The sequence below is a fragment of the Euprymna scolopes genome, chromosome 40 (assembly GCF_053919585.1).
Source record: "Euprymna scolopes isolate OS-2025 chromosome 40, ASM5391958v1, whole genome shotgun sequence".
Taxonomy (NCBI): domain Eukaryota; kingdom Metazoa; phylum Mollusca; class Cephalopoda; order Sepiida; family Sepiolidae; genus Euprymna; species Euprymna scolopes.
Genome location: NC_136521.1, coordinates 51,013,522 through 51,028,450, shown reverse-complemented (window position 1 = coordinate 51,028,450; position 14,929 = coordinate 51,013,522). Strand labels below are relative to the sequence as shown.

Genomic DNA, 14,929 nt, shown 5'->3' with positions numbered 1-14,929 from the left:
AAAAAAAAATAAAAATAAAATAACGTTATGTAAATGAAAGTATTTGATTCCCAATTTAACTATAAAAAGAAAAAAAAAAAAAAAGAAAATGTGATTAAAATGAAATGAACAGGACTGTGAAAGCTTATGAAATTTTCAACAGGCGAAAAACACCTTCCAAGAACAGCAGGTAAACAGAATTGATCAGCGTCAAGAAACGGCTATTGAACCAGAGTTGCCTTGAGGGTGACTAGATTATATATACATTAAGTATAAAAACTTTATACAAACAATTTTTGCTGTATAAAAACTTTATACAAACAATTTTTGCTACATATTTGCAGTTATTTAGCTCACTCCCAAACTGACCATTCTCAATTCATAGATGAAAGCAAAAAAAAAAAAAAAAAAAAAAAAAAAAGATCTGAAAATTTTGTTTTGATGTTAAAATATTCATTACGTGAAACTTTTCGTTGTCAGTAATACATAAACATAATAGATGTTTGGTTAGTTCTGATCAATTTCACTATTTCTGTGAAAACCAGATACGAGGTGTCTTTAATAAGTTTAGAGATTTCTTCTGTATGGTCATTTATTTTTAAAAATCTAACGACAATTTTAAATGCCTGTACAAAAATGTTACCTTCTTGAAGGCATCTCATAGCTAAACAATCTACGCAAAAGTAACTTTAGAAAGATTCAAAACAAAATTAAACTCCATATTAATAAAACAGGATCAATTATTCTCCTAAAGGAACCCCCCCCCCGAAACATATCTTGGCAAACGCAGACACCACATCCTACCATACACAGGTTTTGCGCATATCTAGTCGCATTCATCTATGTAAATTATACTTATACATAGGAGTGCCACAATCCAAACTACATATATAAAAATAGGGCTATTAAACCGCATATTCTTTTCATTGTCATGACTCTAGCATATATCCGACAGTTAATCAACCGAGAATCACATCACTCTAAAAGCATGGAAGATATTAACGGATACCCACTCAAGAGTAAAAAAAAAAAAAAAAAAAAAAAAAAAAAAAAAAATGCTCTTGTACTAACCCTATATATAACTACATACATACACATATATAGTAAACGTGTGTGCGTATACACATTTTCCAATGCAATAACTAAATTTTCACTCTACAGACTCGAAATTTGATATACAGGGTATTGAGATTTGGGAAAATCCTTTTAATCAGTTTTTGGCCAGAAATTTGGCTGTTAAGGGGGTCAATGTTCAACGATTTGGCCTTTGAGAGTTCTACCAAACTCCTCCGCCAATTTTCGGTCTAAAGACTTGAAATTTTAGATATAGGTTCCTTGGACATGGATCTAACTTAACTTGATTTGAACCCAAAACAATATTAAGGGGTCAAACTTACAAAAAAAAAAATTGATCCCCCCCCCCGCTCAACATACACCTCCAAACACCCAGGTTGAAATGCTAGTGCTGTTTCATATATATATATATATATATATATATATATATATATATAGGAAACAGCACTAACTATGCGAGTATAAATGGCTTCCTCCAAAAGAGGAAGTTCGATGAGAGTATGAAATTCACAAGCGGTCCCCAAGCACATGTATATCCCTGTTAGGGGAGATGACGTTAGATTTTTGCAACTTTTGCTAAGTATCAACGCCCTACATACAGCGCCTGAAATTCCAAAATTTGTCACTCATCTGGTTCCGACCAGGCTCAACATTGCTTAACTTTGGTGATCTAACAAGAACCGGTGTGTCAACTTGATTATGCCATACATCTACCATTAGCGTAGTAGCAAAACTTTTATCCCTTATTATCTCTCCCCCTACAAACCCCATTCTAACTGGCAACTTCGCCACAAGTTTGGCTCGATGACCGTTCATATTTGTTAAAGATACATTTCAAGTAAGTTTTTTCAGTTTTGTTCTAAAAATGGTGATGGCTCCCTAAAAGTGGATTTTTCAACGTTCTCATTGATTGGCCATTACAGATTCTTGGAATTCTGGATTATCAGTTTCTGCTATCTAACAAACGGTTAAACACGCAACAAGATGGCGGCACTCATCACGCAAACAAAATCATTCTGTTCTGTTATTGCCGATTTATGATCTCCACATTCTTTTTTTTTTTTTTTCTTCCTTTGAAGATTGTAACGCTGGGTATGGGGCAACCAAACCAGCTGCCAACATTGCCCTGCTTTTTATTGAAACCAACCGAGAGCTCTTTTTAGTATCCTCGTTGTTCCCTTAAGTGCAATTGTCTGGATATCTTTTGCACTTGGTTCACCAGGAATATTAATCAGGTTCTTCTTCATAAGTCCTGTGACACCTATAATAACTGGTATGATTGATATCTCTAAGATTCCAGTTTCTTTTCATATCATACATGAGACCTTGATATTTGGTTTGTTTCTCCATTTCAGCTCTGTTCAGACCGCCATCATTAGGGACAATGCTTCCTTTTATGCCAAACGAAGCACATTCTCACACAGGTAAATACTTTGTTCAACTATATTTTCAAAAAGCAACTTTATTCCACACTACATGTCTGAGTTTTAACTTCTGCTAGTCTTTCCTTTTTGTGACTCCATTTTCCTTTTATACTAGTGCCTCTATTTTAGTTGACTTAGGTCTCTTAAACTTCTTTTGTTTCAATTTAAAGTCTTGATTATATCTTTGTACTAAGAATTGGAAATACCCAGAAGACTTTAGGCAAAATTCTTGCAGGCGTGATCTGATTGTCTCTGATTATACTATAAAATGCAAGCGAAAGTACTGAACGTAAGTCAGTTGAGTTATGCGTTTGAAAATCATGCTGCAAAGAGGAACCCCAAACATTGTCCGTCGCTAGCTGTCTGGTCGAGTTGGTCCCCAGCGATTTTCTTAGTCAAATTTACCTTCGCCTGGCTTTGACTAATCTCAGAACCTCCAAGCTGCTAACTAATAAATATATTGATCCATTTTCCACAAATCACTTTCTCACCTTGATTAACAATCCTATTTAAAACTTCCTTTGCATGCCTCTATGAACAAGTTCCTATAAATATGTTCTGCTAATAAACAGACCCCCACCCCCTTTTTTTTATACTTCCTAACAATTATGGGAGGGGGCATCACTCGTATTACACTGGGACACCAATTTAAACTGATTATTCAAGACATTTTTCTCATCCCTAATAACAAATGAATCTTCAAATAGCCGTAGTTTGAATTAATCTTTATTAATGACGTGTTCAGTTCCTAGCTAATTCATAGCTTTGACTGAAACATTTGCAAATGTGTAGCAAAAAAAGTTTTATGCTTAAACAATTCTATTTAGCATTTTTGTAATAAACGTTAAAGATTCACTAGACAAACTTGCCCGCATTCAATTTTTTAAAAAATTTTTTTAAATAAAGACAGCAAACTTTAAAATAAATTTATCATAAAATGTGTGGTTTGTTCCAAATATAAATTTTAGGTATTTATAATTTAAATTCGGACACCCCCCCCACCTCACATATAGAGTGCAATTAAGATTTTCACAAACACTAAATTAGGCTGTATTTTGGCAATAACACGTCAACTGTTGTCTTTCAAGTGATCTATTGTATCTGGTTTATCAGCATATACATGGGATTTCACATATCCCCAATAAAAATCTAATGGGATTAAATTGCACAAACAAGGTAGGCAGTTGAGGTCATTTCGTGAAATTATTCGTTGATCAAATGTAAAGAAATTTACAAACATTGATAACCAATGGTTGCCAAATCTGCAATTAAAGGAAGAGTTGTCTATTTAAAGTTTGCCGCCTCTATAAAAAAAAACCCTAAACTTGTATAACATGTCATCCTCAAGGAATAAACGCAACACTAATCCCTCAATGCTACACAATTACATAAGACATTAAATAGAAAATAAAGACATCTTGACTCCTAACGTTTTTTATAATTCCTATTTAGAAAAGTGAAAAATTTGCTTTGGCGCCGTTCTCATCCCAGAACTTACCACTATCAATGTCTTTGCCACATTCCTTGGCGATGTGGCCTAAGTCATTGCATTTGTAGCACCGATCAATTTCAACACGGCATTCTCGGGCAAAATGTCCGTAACGGTTGCACTTGTAACATTTTTCTGAAATTGTAAGAAAAATAAGAAAATATTTAAAAACAAAATTTAAAATATTTGAAGACAAATTTGGTGCTTGTTTATATATTGGTGATCCTTTAAACCAAGGGTTCCCAACCTTGGGTGCAAGATGATATTCAATAGGTGCAAGAAAAGTTTAGATAGGTTTGGTTGTTTTACGGCATATCAACCCTTTTCAGGTTACTTAATGCCGAATCCAAAGATTCGGAAGAAAAATTTAATAGAATATATTTGTTGTTTCCAAGTCAGTTTCTATTTAACCCATAGTTGGGATCCTAACAGGTAGTACGACTCCGGATCAGAGTGGACCTGGGAGCAATGGCAATTAAAGGGTGGTTCCACACTCCCTAAAGCCTGCAAACTGGGGCCTCACCACTGGATATAGTTTAAGGTCATATGCAGGACCAAAAGTTTAAATAGAAAATAGGCTAGTGTTACCTTTTTTTGGGTTTCCTTTTGCAACTTTTTGCTTTTATTTCAAGGACAAGTATTGTTAATTAAGCGGTCAGTAAATATATGGTTGAATAGATTTAATCCGACATTTAAACGCGAATTCATAATTTTTGAGGGGTGCAGGGTTTAAAGGAAATTTTAGGGGGTACGAACCAAAGGATGGTTCAAATGAATGCATTTCAGGTAACAACAACATATACATACATGTCATGGAAAAAAAATTACTATAAACTTCAAAAATATATAAAATTTTACAATAAAAAAATCCACAATTATGTTATGAAAGTTGTTGGTTTAAAAATGGCGGACTCTTAAGTTATCAATTCAAAGTCAAGGGAGATAAGGTTATATACTGAATTGATTGCACAATTCTCCCACGTTAAAAACAGACAATAAAATTCAATAAATTCTATTTTTACTTGTAATTAGTCTTCTACTGGATCATTTTTCATAATTTTGGAATTTATACTTATTTCACCACGACACGCAAGTATGCAATAACTTAAAGATCAAGATAAAACAAGCTCCAAATTTATATTTGATTTTACCTCAATAACCAATTCGTTCAAAGGTTTTAGAATTTGTTTAAATATCAAAATGAATGCAAAACTTGCACACATTTCTAGAACTGTCAAAATGGTCTTCTTGGTCCCTCGACAAAAGGAGGGTGGACCTGTAAATTCACCCTTGTTCGTTCATACTTTTCAATAACTACACCTTGGAATTTTTTGAAATTTTGCTCAAACATTAAACATAAAAGTAAAAAAGTAGCGGATTTTCCAGGAAAATTACGGTTGGCCCTTAGGGATGCCGTTCAGGTTAAAATGGCTAAAATTGATACTTTTGTGCTTATTAAAAAAAAAAATTGATGTCTTGAATTTTTAATAAAACTTTCTGAAAAGTTGTGACTAACTGATTTCTATATAATTTTGTTTGTACTTTGCGATACTTCTTGGGTGTGCCACAGAGGCTCTTTTAGGGCTAATAAAAACACTCAATTTTTGGGACTGTTTTACCATATTTGTCCAAAATTTTCTGTATGTCTATTTAGCAGTTTCGCATGGTGCTGAACTTAAAATGTTAAGGTTTCACTTGTTCTATTTGAAATTAAAGATGAATACCATTTTTTGGTGTATACATACATGTGTAATGTTACCAAATGCAGACCCAACATGTAGGAGAGTATGTTGCAAAGCGAAAAATGTATGTGTGCACTCAACACACCTATAAACACCCGGGAACCCCTGCTAGTCTATAATATAAACCTCACCTTTCTGTTTAAATGTATGTATGTCTCATGTGTCAGGTCATGTCATATGCTACTGGTAACATGTAACCCAGTACTACCTGCCTCATGGTCGGGTCACCGGCGACTAAACTGGTTCCCCCGCCAGACTTGTTTGGTGAGGAGGGTGGCTAGTCTCCCTGAAGGATTAAAAACAACACCTTCAAAAGGGGTGAATGAACCCTTTTCGGGGGTCAACGGCCAACTAGAGGTAGGTAGGTGTGTGTGTGTCTGGTCACATCGCAATAGAAAAAAAAAAAAAAAAATCCGACTTTTTTTTTTTTTAGTACAAAAAAATGCATTTATTGGTGGTTCATCCAACGATAACGCACTTCATTATCTTTCAAAAGTTATTTTGTTGCACACGTTTTACAACACTGTCATATAACATGTACGCTCTCCCTGCCACTTCACGCCGGGCACAGTCAGCGCTTTCTCGTTCTCACATCTCTTCCCAACCACACTTTTTTTTCTACTGTTTTGTTTTGTAGTGTCTTATTTTATTTTTCTCTCATGACATCAATGCGTGAACACTTGCCAATTTGCATTTTTTTGAGGTTTTTTTTTTTTTTTTTTTACTACACATGGAGGTTGCCACTTATCAAGGCCCGGAAGGCACTCTGGGATAAGGGTCATAGCATGTACCGTAATCAATGGGATAGTATCGTAGTAATTGTTAGTATTGGAGATTTGATTGAGTGTCTTAAGGGGGCGATTCATCAGGAATTTGTTGATGTTGGACTTGAAGACATCCAAGTTGTAGTCATGAGGGAAACAGGCAACCACAGGCGTGCTTTAAATGTGGTTGCTACTGCTTTTGTTTGTTGACACCGCTACAAGAGCACACTGCTTTGTTACAAAATACACGTGTGTATAACATGGGAAAACAAGGCTATGAAACCTAACAGCGATAAGAGAATCGAGCAACCTTAGAAATTAATAGGGCTTTATGGACAAATTTATCTTTAGTTGACCATTGACAACTAAATATTTTCGTTCATTAGCCAAACCCACATTATTTTTAGAATATGACAGTTTCGTTATGTGACAAGTATGTACAAAAACTTTTGTCTTTAATAAGCGTAATTCTAAATATACAAATTTTATGTTGAGATTTGAAGGTATAAACATTCTAATTTCTTCAGATATTTTCTTTAACAGCTTTTTTGTTTGAATAATTTAACTTCACATAAAAAAATAAGTTGAAAAGATATTTTTCACTCAGTAGTGAGCTTTGGAAGATTGTCAGTGAAAGAAATGCAGTCGCCAAGAGAATCGTTTCATTATTTCTAGTCGCCACTTTGAAAAATCATTCGCAAATGCGACTGTTTCACTCACAATGTACAGTCCTGTTTAATGAGCCCAATGTTGTGTAGTTAAACATTGTTGAAACGGAGATAATGAAATATTATGGTCTTATGTACGATATGAAAATCAATAGGAAATATTATGGTCTTATGTACGATATGAAAATCAATAGGAAATATTATGGTCTTATGTACGATATGAAAATCAATAGGAAATATCGTCTTATGTACGATATGAAAATCAATAGGAAATATTATCGTCTTATGTACGATATGAAAATCAATAGGAAATATTATCGTCTTATGTACGATATGAAAATCAATAGGAAATATTATCGTCTTATGTACGATATGAAAATCAATAGGAAATATTATCGTCTTATGTACGATGTGAAAATCAATAGGAAATATTATCGTCTTATGTACGATGTGAAAATCAATAGGAAATATTATCGTCTTATGTACGATGTGAAAATCAATAGGAAATATTATCGTCTTATGTACGATGTGAAAATCAATAGGAAATATTATCGTCTTATGTACGATGTGAAAATCAATAGGAAATATTATCGTCTTATGTACGATGTGAAAATCAATAGGAAATATTATCGTCTTATGTACGATGTGAAAATCAATAGGAAATATTATCGTCTTATGTACGATGTGAAAATCAATAGGAAATATTATCGTCTTATGTACGATGTGAAAATCAATAGGAAATATTATCGTCTTATGTACGATATGAAAATCAATAGGAAATATTATCGTCTTATGTACGATATGAAAATCAATAGGAAATATTATCGTCTTATGTACGATATGAAAATCAATAGGAAATATTATCGTCTTATGTACGATATGAAAATCAATAGGAAATATTATCGTCTTATGTACGATATGAAAATCAATAGGAAATATTATCGTCTTATGTACGATATGAAAATCAATAGGAAATATTATCGTCTTATGTACGATATGAAAATCAATAGGAAATATTATCGTCTTATGTACGATATGAAAATCAATAGGAAATATTATCGTCTTATGTACGATATGAAAATCAATAGGAAATATTATCGTCTTATGTACGATATGAAAATCAATAGGAAATATTATCGTCTTATGTACGATATGAAAATCAATAGGAAATATTATCGTCTTATGTACGATATGAAAATCAATAGGAAATATTATCGTCTTATGTACGATATGAAAATCAATAGGAAATATTATCGTCTTATGTACGATATGAAAATCAATAGGAAATATTATCGTCTTATGTACGATATGAAAATCAATAGGAAATATTATCGTCTTATGTACGATATGAAAATCAATAGGAAATATTATCGTCTTATGTACGATATGAAAATCAATAGGAAATATTATCGTCTTATGTACGATATGAAAATCAATAGGAAATATTATCGTCTTATGTACGATATGAAAATCAATAGGAAATATTATCGTCTTATGTACGATATGAAAATCAATAGGAAATATTATCGTCTTATGTACGATATGAAAATCAATAGGAAATATTATCGTCTTATGTACGATATGAAAATCAATAGGAAATATTATCGTCTTATGTACGATATGAAAATCAATAGGAAATATTATCGTCTTATGTACGATATGAAAATCAATAGGAAATATTATCGTCTTATGTACGATATGAAAATCAATAGGAAATATTATCGTCTTATGTACCATATGAAAATCAATAGGAAATATTATCGTCTTATGTACCATATGAAAATCAATAGGAAATATTATCGTCTTATGTACCATATGAAAATCAATAGGAAATATTATCGTCTTATGTACCATATGAAAATCAATAGGAAATATTATCGTCTTATGTACCATATGAAAATCAATAGGAAATATCGTCTTATGTACCATATGAAAATCAATAGGAAATATCGTCTTATGTACCATATGAAAATCAATAGGAAATATCGTCTTATGTACCATATGAAAATCAATAGGAAATATTATCGTCTTATGTACCATATGAAAATCAATAGGAAATATTATCGTCTTATGTACCATATGAAAATCAATAGGAAATATTATCGTCTTATGTACCATATGAAAATCAATAGGAAATATTATCGTCTTATGTACCATATGAAAATCAATAGGAAATATTATCGTCTTATGTACCATATGAAAATCAATAGGAAATATTATCGTCTTATGTACCATATGAAAATCAATAGGAAATATTATCGTCTTATGTACCATATGAAAATCAATAGGAAATATTATCGTCTTATGTACCATATGAAAATCAATAGGAAACATTATCGTCTTATGTACCATATGAAAATCAATAGGAAACATTATCGTCTTATGTACCATATGAAAATCAATAGGAAACATTATCGTCTTATGTACCATATGAAAATCAATAGGAAACATTATCGTCTTATGTACCATATGAAAATCAATAGGAAACATTATCGTCTTATGTACCATATGAAAATCAATAGGAAACATTATCGTCTTATGTACCATATGAAAATCAATAGGAAACATTATCGTCTTATGTACCATATGAAAATCAATAGGAAACATTATGGTCTTATGTACCATATGAAAATCAATAGGAAACATTATGGTCTTATGTACCATATGAAAATCAATAGGAAATATTATCGTCTTATGTACCATATGAAAATCAATAGGAAATATTATCGTCTTATGTACGATATGAAAATCAATAGGAAATATTATCGTCTTATGTACGATATGAAAATCAATAGGAAATATTATCGTCTTATGTACGATATGAAAATCATTATGAAATATTAGGAGCAAAGGGAGTCAAACATTTCAAAAACTACCTTTGTGAACTAAGCGCAAGATAGATTCAAGCAATTAAAGGGATGGTTAGAATCTTAAAATCTTTCGGTAGCGGGTGATAGGATGCCTCATCCCTAGTGTGAAAAAAAAAGGGGGAGGGGGCAGGGTCACAGAAAGATGGTATAAGGAACAAACATACTGACCTTCAATAAAAGTAGCTAATATCTGAGAGGACCCCCCTCCCCATAAAAGAGCATGGTAATGTTTGTGAGTATGCTATCGTTTGTGAGTATGCTATCAAAAAAAAGTACTATAATCCCATAAGAGATACTACTTATGGTCGGAAATAGTTGGTGCATTCAAGTTTTACAAGGCAGTACTTTTGAAAGGAAATACAGGTTAACCAAATAATTATACTTAATTAAATTGACAATTGATTGTACGTACATTCTTACAATGTATGATTAAATAAATATACAAAAAAATAATGCAAAAGGCTAAAACATCTATTTATTCAATTGTGTTAATTTACTTTTCAATTGTTCTGATATCAAAATTGAAGTGGGAAGTTTTCCTTTTCTTTCTAGCTGTACTTTTGACATATTGTAATTGTTGCCACCATCAGCCAAAATTATTTGTTCCATTGTCTTCTGCAATGACAGGAAAATGTTCTTTGATTTTTCTAATTCTTGAAAGTTGGTTTCAACTGCTTCAATTAATTCATCAATATTCTTTGGTGCCTTTTGGTGTTGAATGGATTGAATTGAAGCAACCTAGATCAAACACATTCAGATCCGGATTATTTGCAGGTTGGTTAACCAGTCCAATGTTCAGCTCTAATCTGATTCTTGTTTGAACACCGGGTCCGTTGGATGTACGTGTGGCTTAGCATTGTCTTGTTGAATTATGATTCGTTGTGCAATGGATCCATTTGGCCATTTGTTCCGTGTGGCAACACGGACCTTTTCAACAAGGAATTCACAAATCTGAATTTTTGTGATTGTATCCATGACTTTAGTTACCATTGTTCCAGCAGGCCTGTTTCGGCTGTTACGTTTAGCCGCCTCTTGTTTGACAAATTACCAAATTCCAATCTTCCCGTCAAAGTAACGTTTGTGGTGTGGATCCCAACGGGGTTGAGCCACGGCAGCAAGAAACATTACCTTTGTAATGAAATGCTTGCTTTTAATGGTCTTAACGGGTCATGTTCGTCTTCGCCTAAATAAAATTTCCTTACATTTTGAGTCATGTAAAACCATTTCTCATCAATATGCATGACAAACATTTCTCTAAAAGTTCCGATTTAAATCCAACTGCGAACAGCAAAAATCAACGCGACATTTCATGTTTTCCATCGTGAGAAACGGTTTTACAGCATTTGAATGTGCCTGAATTTCGCCATCTTTCATCCTTGCAATCAATATTGTCTTAGGTATTCCACATGCTTGAGCAGTAGACCTTAAAATGGTTCTTTTTCTCAAGGGAATGGTGTTTATTTTTGCCAACTGAACTATAGTCCTTTTTTCGGCTACAGAGAAACTTACGGCTCAAAGAATCCATTGGCACCGATATATCAAACTGTCTAGTGCTTGTGACCAAATTCTGCCTACAGTATTTCTTCCTATACCGAATTTTGTGGCAACATCTTTGATTGCACCTCGTTCTTTGATGCGCCCTTTAGACCTTTGTAGCAACGCTTGCAGAACTGCTATTCGTCTTGAATTTGTCAATTCTCTCTTATCACTTCTGTTTTTACCTTCCACATTGGTATCAACTACATTTTCTATATCTATATAGCCACTGCAGGTATTTTTAAAAAAAAGATTATATAAACAGCCAACAAAGTAATGTGCATAGATTAAACTCTAAATGACTTTTAGAACGAAAACTTCTTTTTCAATTAAGCACGCTCTAAAGTACTACCAGTTATTCCCTAAAACATTGAAATGGTGCGTGATAAGACTTAAAACGCGGACAGTTTTAATTCTGCATCAACTATTTCCGACCGGAGGTAGTATTACAAAACTTCCTCCCCAAAGGATGATGTAACACCTAGAAGAATTACTTTAACCCCATAAAAAGGTAAACCTTTGTAGAATGGGCTTATGACAACAAACCCAATATTATACAAGCCACCCTCATTAAAACAATGCATTAATTAAATCCGTGTCTAGCCATAAAATAAAATTTAAAAAAAAAAAAAAAAAAAAATTTTCTGGTTACTTTCTTGTTGCGAGTGAAACAATTGCACTTGCGAGTGATTTTTTCCAAGTGGCGACTAGAAAATTATAAGATCTTTTAGTGATGGTTTTTTTTTTTTTCCACTGAAAATTTTCCACTGAGTAAACAAGGCCGATAACCATTAGTCGTGTGCTCTCATGTAATGAATGAATGTAGGATTGACATGAAATTCTTCAAGATAAACTAAAATGACTGAAAAATGGGCTGAAATGACTTAAGTAAATGACTTAGAATGACTTTAATGAACTTAAGGATGAATTGAATGCCCTTAAGGACTTGAATGGCTTTGAGACTGACTGGTTGTAAAGTGGGTGATCATTTTACATTAAATTAATACAGAAAAGTGATCTCCCACATTATATCAATACAGCATGTAAGAACAGATACTACACTTTGATCTCGGCCAAAAGGCCAAGAAAAGTTTAAAAAGCTAAGAACAGCATGTATTAACAACAGACTTTGATCTTAACTAAAAAGGCCAAGCACAAGTGTTATAGATAGACCAACCGACGGAGTGACTTATAGAGTCGCTTGCACGCAACTAAAAATCTTTTCAACCTTTTTTTTTTTTTTTTTTTTAAATAAAACGAGCAAAGTCAAATTATTTAAATAATATTTAATAGAACAATATACATTTTTTTTTTTTTTTTATATATACCAAAGACTGTTTAAAAAACATCTGGAGGAAATTCAAATGTTTATATGTTCAAATCTCATAGAATTTTGCGAATATTTAGAATTACACTAAAAAAATCTTTGATGTAGGTACTCATCTCTGAACAGTGTCATATTCCACAAATCAAGTGTGTTTGGCAAGTAACTTTTCTATTTGGCTAATTAACAAAAATATTTAATTGTCAAAGGTCAACTAAAGATAAATTTGTAGAGCCATGTAAGATTAAAGTCGTTTTTACTATCAGTGAAAAATATGACCATGCAAAATTACAACCGTATATCTAATACGATAGCATGTTATTGTGTCACGCTTATATCTAAATTTTGTTTATTATGGACTTTTATTTCATGTAATAAATAATTTTAACAAGAATGCTTCATACGTTTTGGTTATAGCTTCAAGAACTTAAGTTATATATATATATATATATTTTTTTTTCAGAAGTATTTCCTACCTTCCTTTAACTGATGTCATTTTCTGACAGCTTTTTGACTGACATTTTAGGCTCCCGTAGAATTCACACCTGGATGATTTTTTCGTTGTGATTGAGTGAAGCCAGAATCACGCTTTTGGAGGCCTAATTCAGCTTTTTTTTCTTTTGTACAAAGTTAAAAAAAAATTTTTTGGGGTGCAAGTGCACTTATTGATCCACATTTTTTTTTAAATCGTATTTCCAAGTTTTTTTTATTCAATTGTAAGGTACAAAACACTCTCCCCACGTTAAGAATGGCTTTTTAAATAACATTATTTCAGCACGGATCAATAAGTGCACTAGTACTTTTTTTTTTTTTTTTTTTTTATTTTATTTAATTCAATATCTTAGGACTTTACTAATTATCTTATAACTTTTTATATGCTACCGAGATAATACCTAAGATTTAAGAAACTCTGCGTGTATCTTAAATTTGGGCAACTTTTACGCACGATTTTTGCCATATTTATTGGCCTATGCGTGTCATCGGTTTTTCAGTACAAAAAAGCGAAACTGGGAAAAAAAAAAAAAAGCACTTGTGCTTTGATTAATGTAGGTGAAAACTTATATCAGACCCCCCCCCCCAACAAGTTGGTGTGTGTGTGTGTGTGTGGACGGACTGTCTAACAGAAATAATTAACTGCGGAATAGCGTAATGTTTGACCTCATTCACCCTTTAATCGCTAAATTTAACGTCTTACATTGCTTCTGTCGCCGTAGCGCAAGTTTGTCGTCAGCCTATTGGTCTCAAAGCCTACCTGCCACCCTCCCTTCTTCCTTTTACACCTAGAAAAAAAATTTTTCATTTTGAAAATCGCTGTTTTTTTTTAGTTTTAAAGTTTAACATCGCTTTTTATATTTAAACAGGGTTAAGTTTTAATTTTGTTCTGTTTTACTCGCCTCAAAACACCCCCGCTAGTCTATAATATAAATCTCACCTGTTTGTTTAAATGTATACATGTTTGTATGTCTGCCGAAAACTTTCGACAGAGGCAACAGATTTTTACAAGATCGGTATCGTTTTGAAGCTCGACCCTTCGGACAACAAATATTGAAAAATTGGCTGAAAACATTAATTCCTTCACCCTCAACTGGGCGTTTTTTTTTTGTTTTTTTTACAGGGAGAGGGTCGTGTTTTTTTTTCGTCGATATTTTTTAAAGTCATCCCCACTTTTCGATTGACTAAACTTAGTTTAAAGATTCGTCACTTCCGGTTTTATTTTATTTTATTTTCACCTTTTCCTCTTCACGATATAGGTTAGAGTCTGCCTGCCTACTACCACTTTTTTTTTTTTTTTTGCTCAACACATCTCCAAATATCTGGGCAACACCGGGCACCCAGGCTTGTTCTAAAACAAGAAAAATTCTATACCCTTTTTGTATTATTTTGATTTTAAACTTTAGACATTTTCTACCATCCAAAATCATGCAATATTTTGGTCAGAATTGGATTAACGTATATATCTGGATTTTAATCTTGAAAGAACATTAGTGTCACAAAACAATATCTACTGGTGCATATTTCACTGCTCCAATTTATGGAAGAAATGAGGGTGCTTGTACAG

At 32.7% G+C, this 14,929-nt stretch overlaps 1 protein-coding gene and 1 pseudogene across 2 annotated transcripts in view; both read right to left on the bottom strand.

Annotated features, from left to right (window-relative positions):
• The window catches only part of LOC145265561 (uncharacterized), a 71,044-nt gene that overhangs the window by 40,247 nt on the left and 15,868 nt on the right, over positions 1-14,929 (bottom strand). For both annotated transcript variants that reach the window (XM_080121537.1, XM_080121536.1), the window contains exon 3: positions 3,976-4,101. In XM_080121537.1, coding sequence (XP_079977663.1) covers positions 3,976-4,101 — 126 coding nt within the window. The remainder of the gene's footprint in view (positions 1-3,975; positions 4,102-14,929) is intronic.
• Positions 12,523-12,639, bottom strand: LOC145265817 (U2 spliceosomal RNA; annotated as a pseudogene).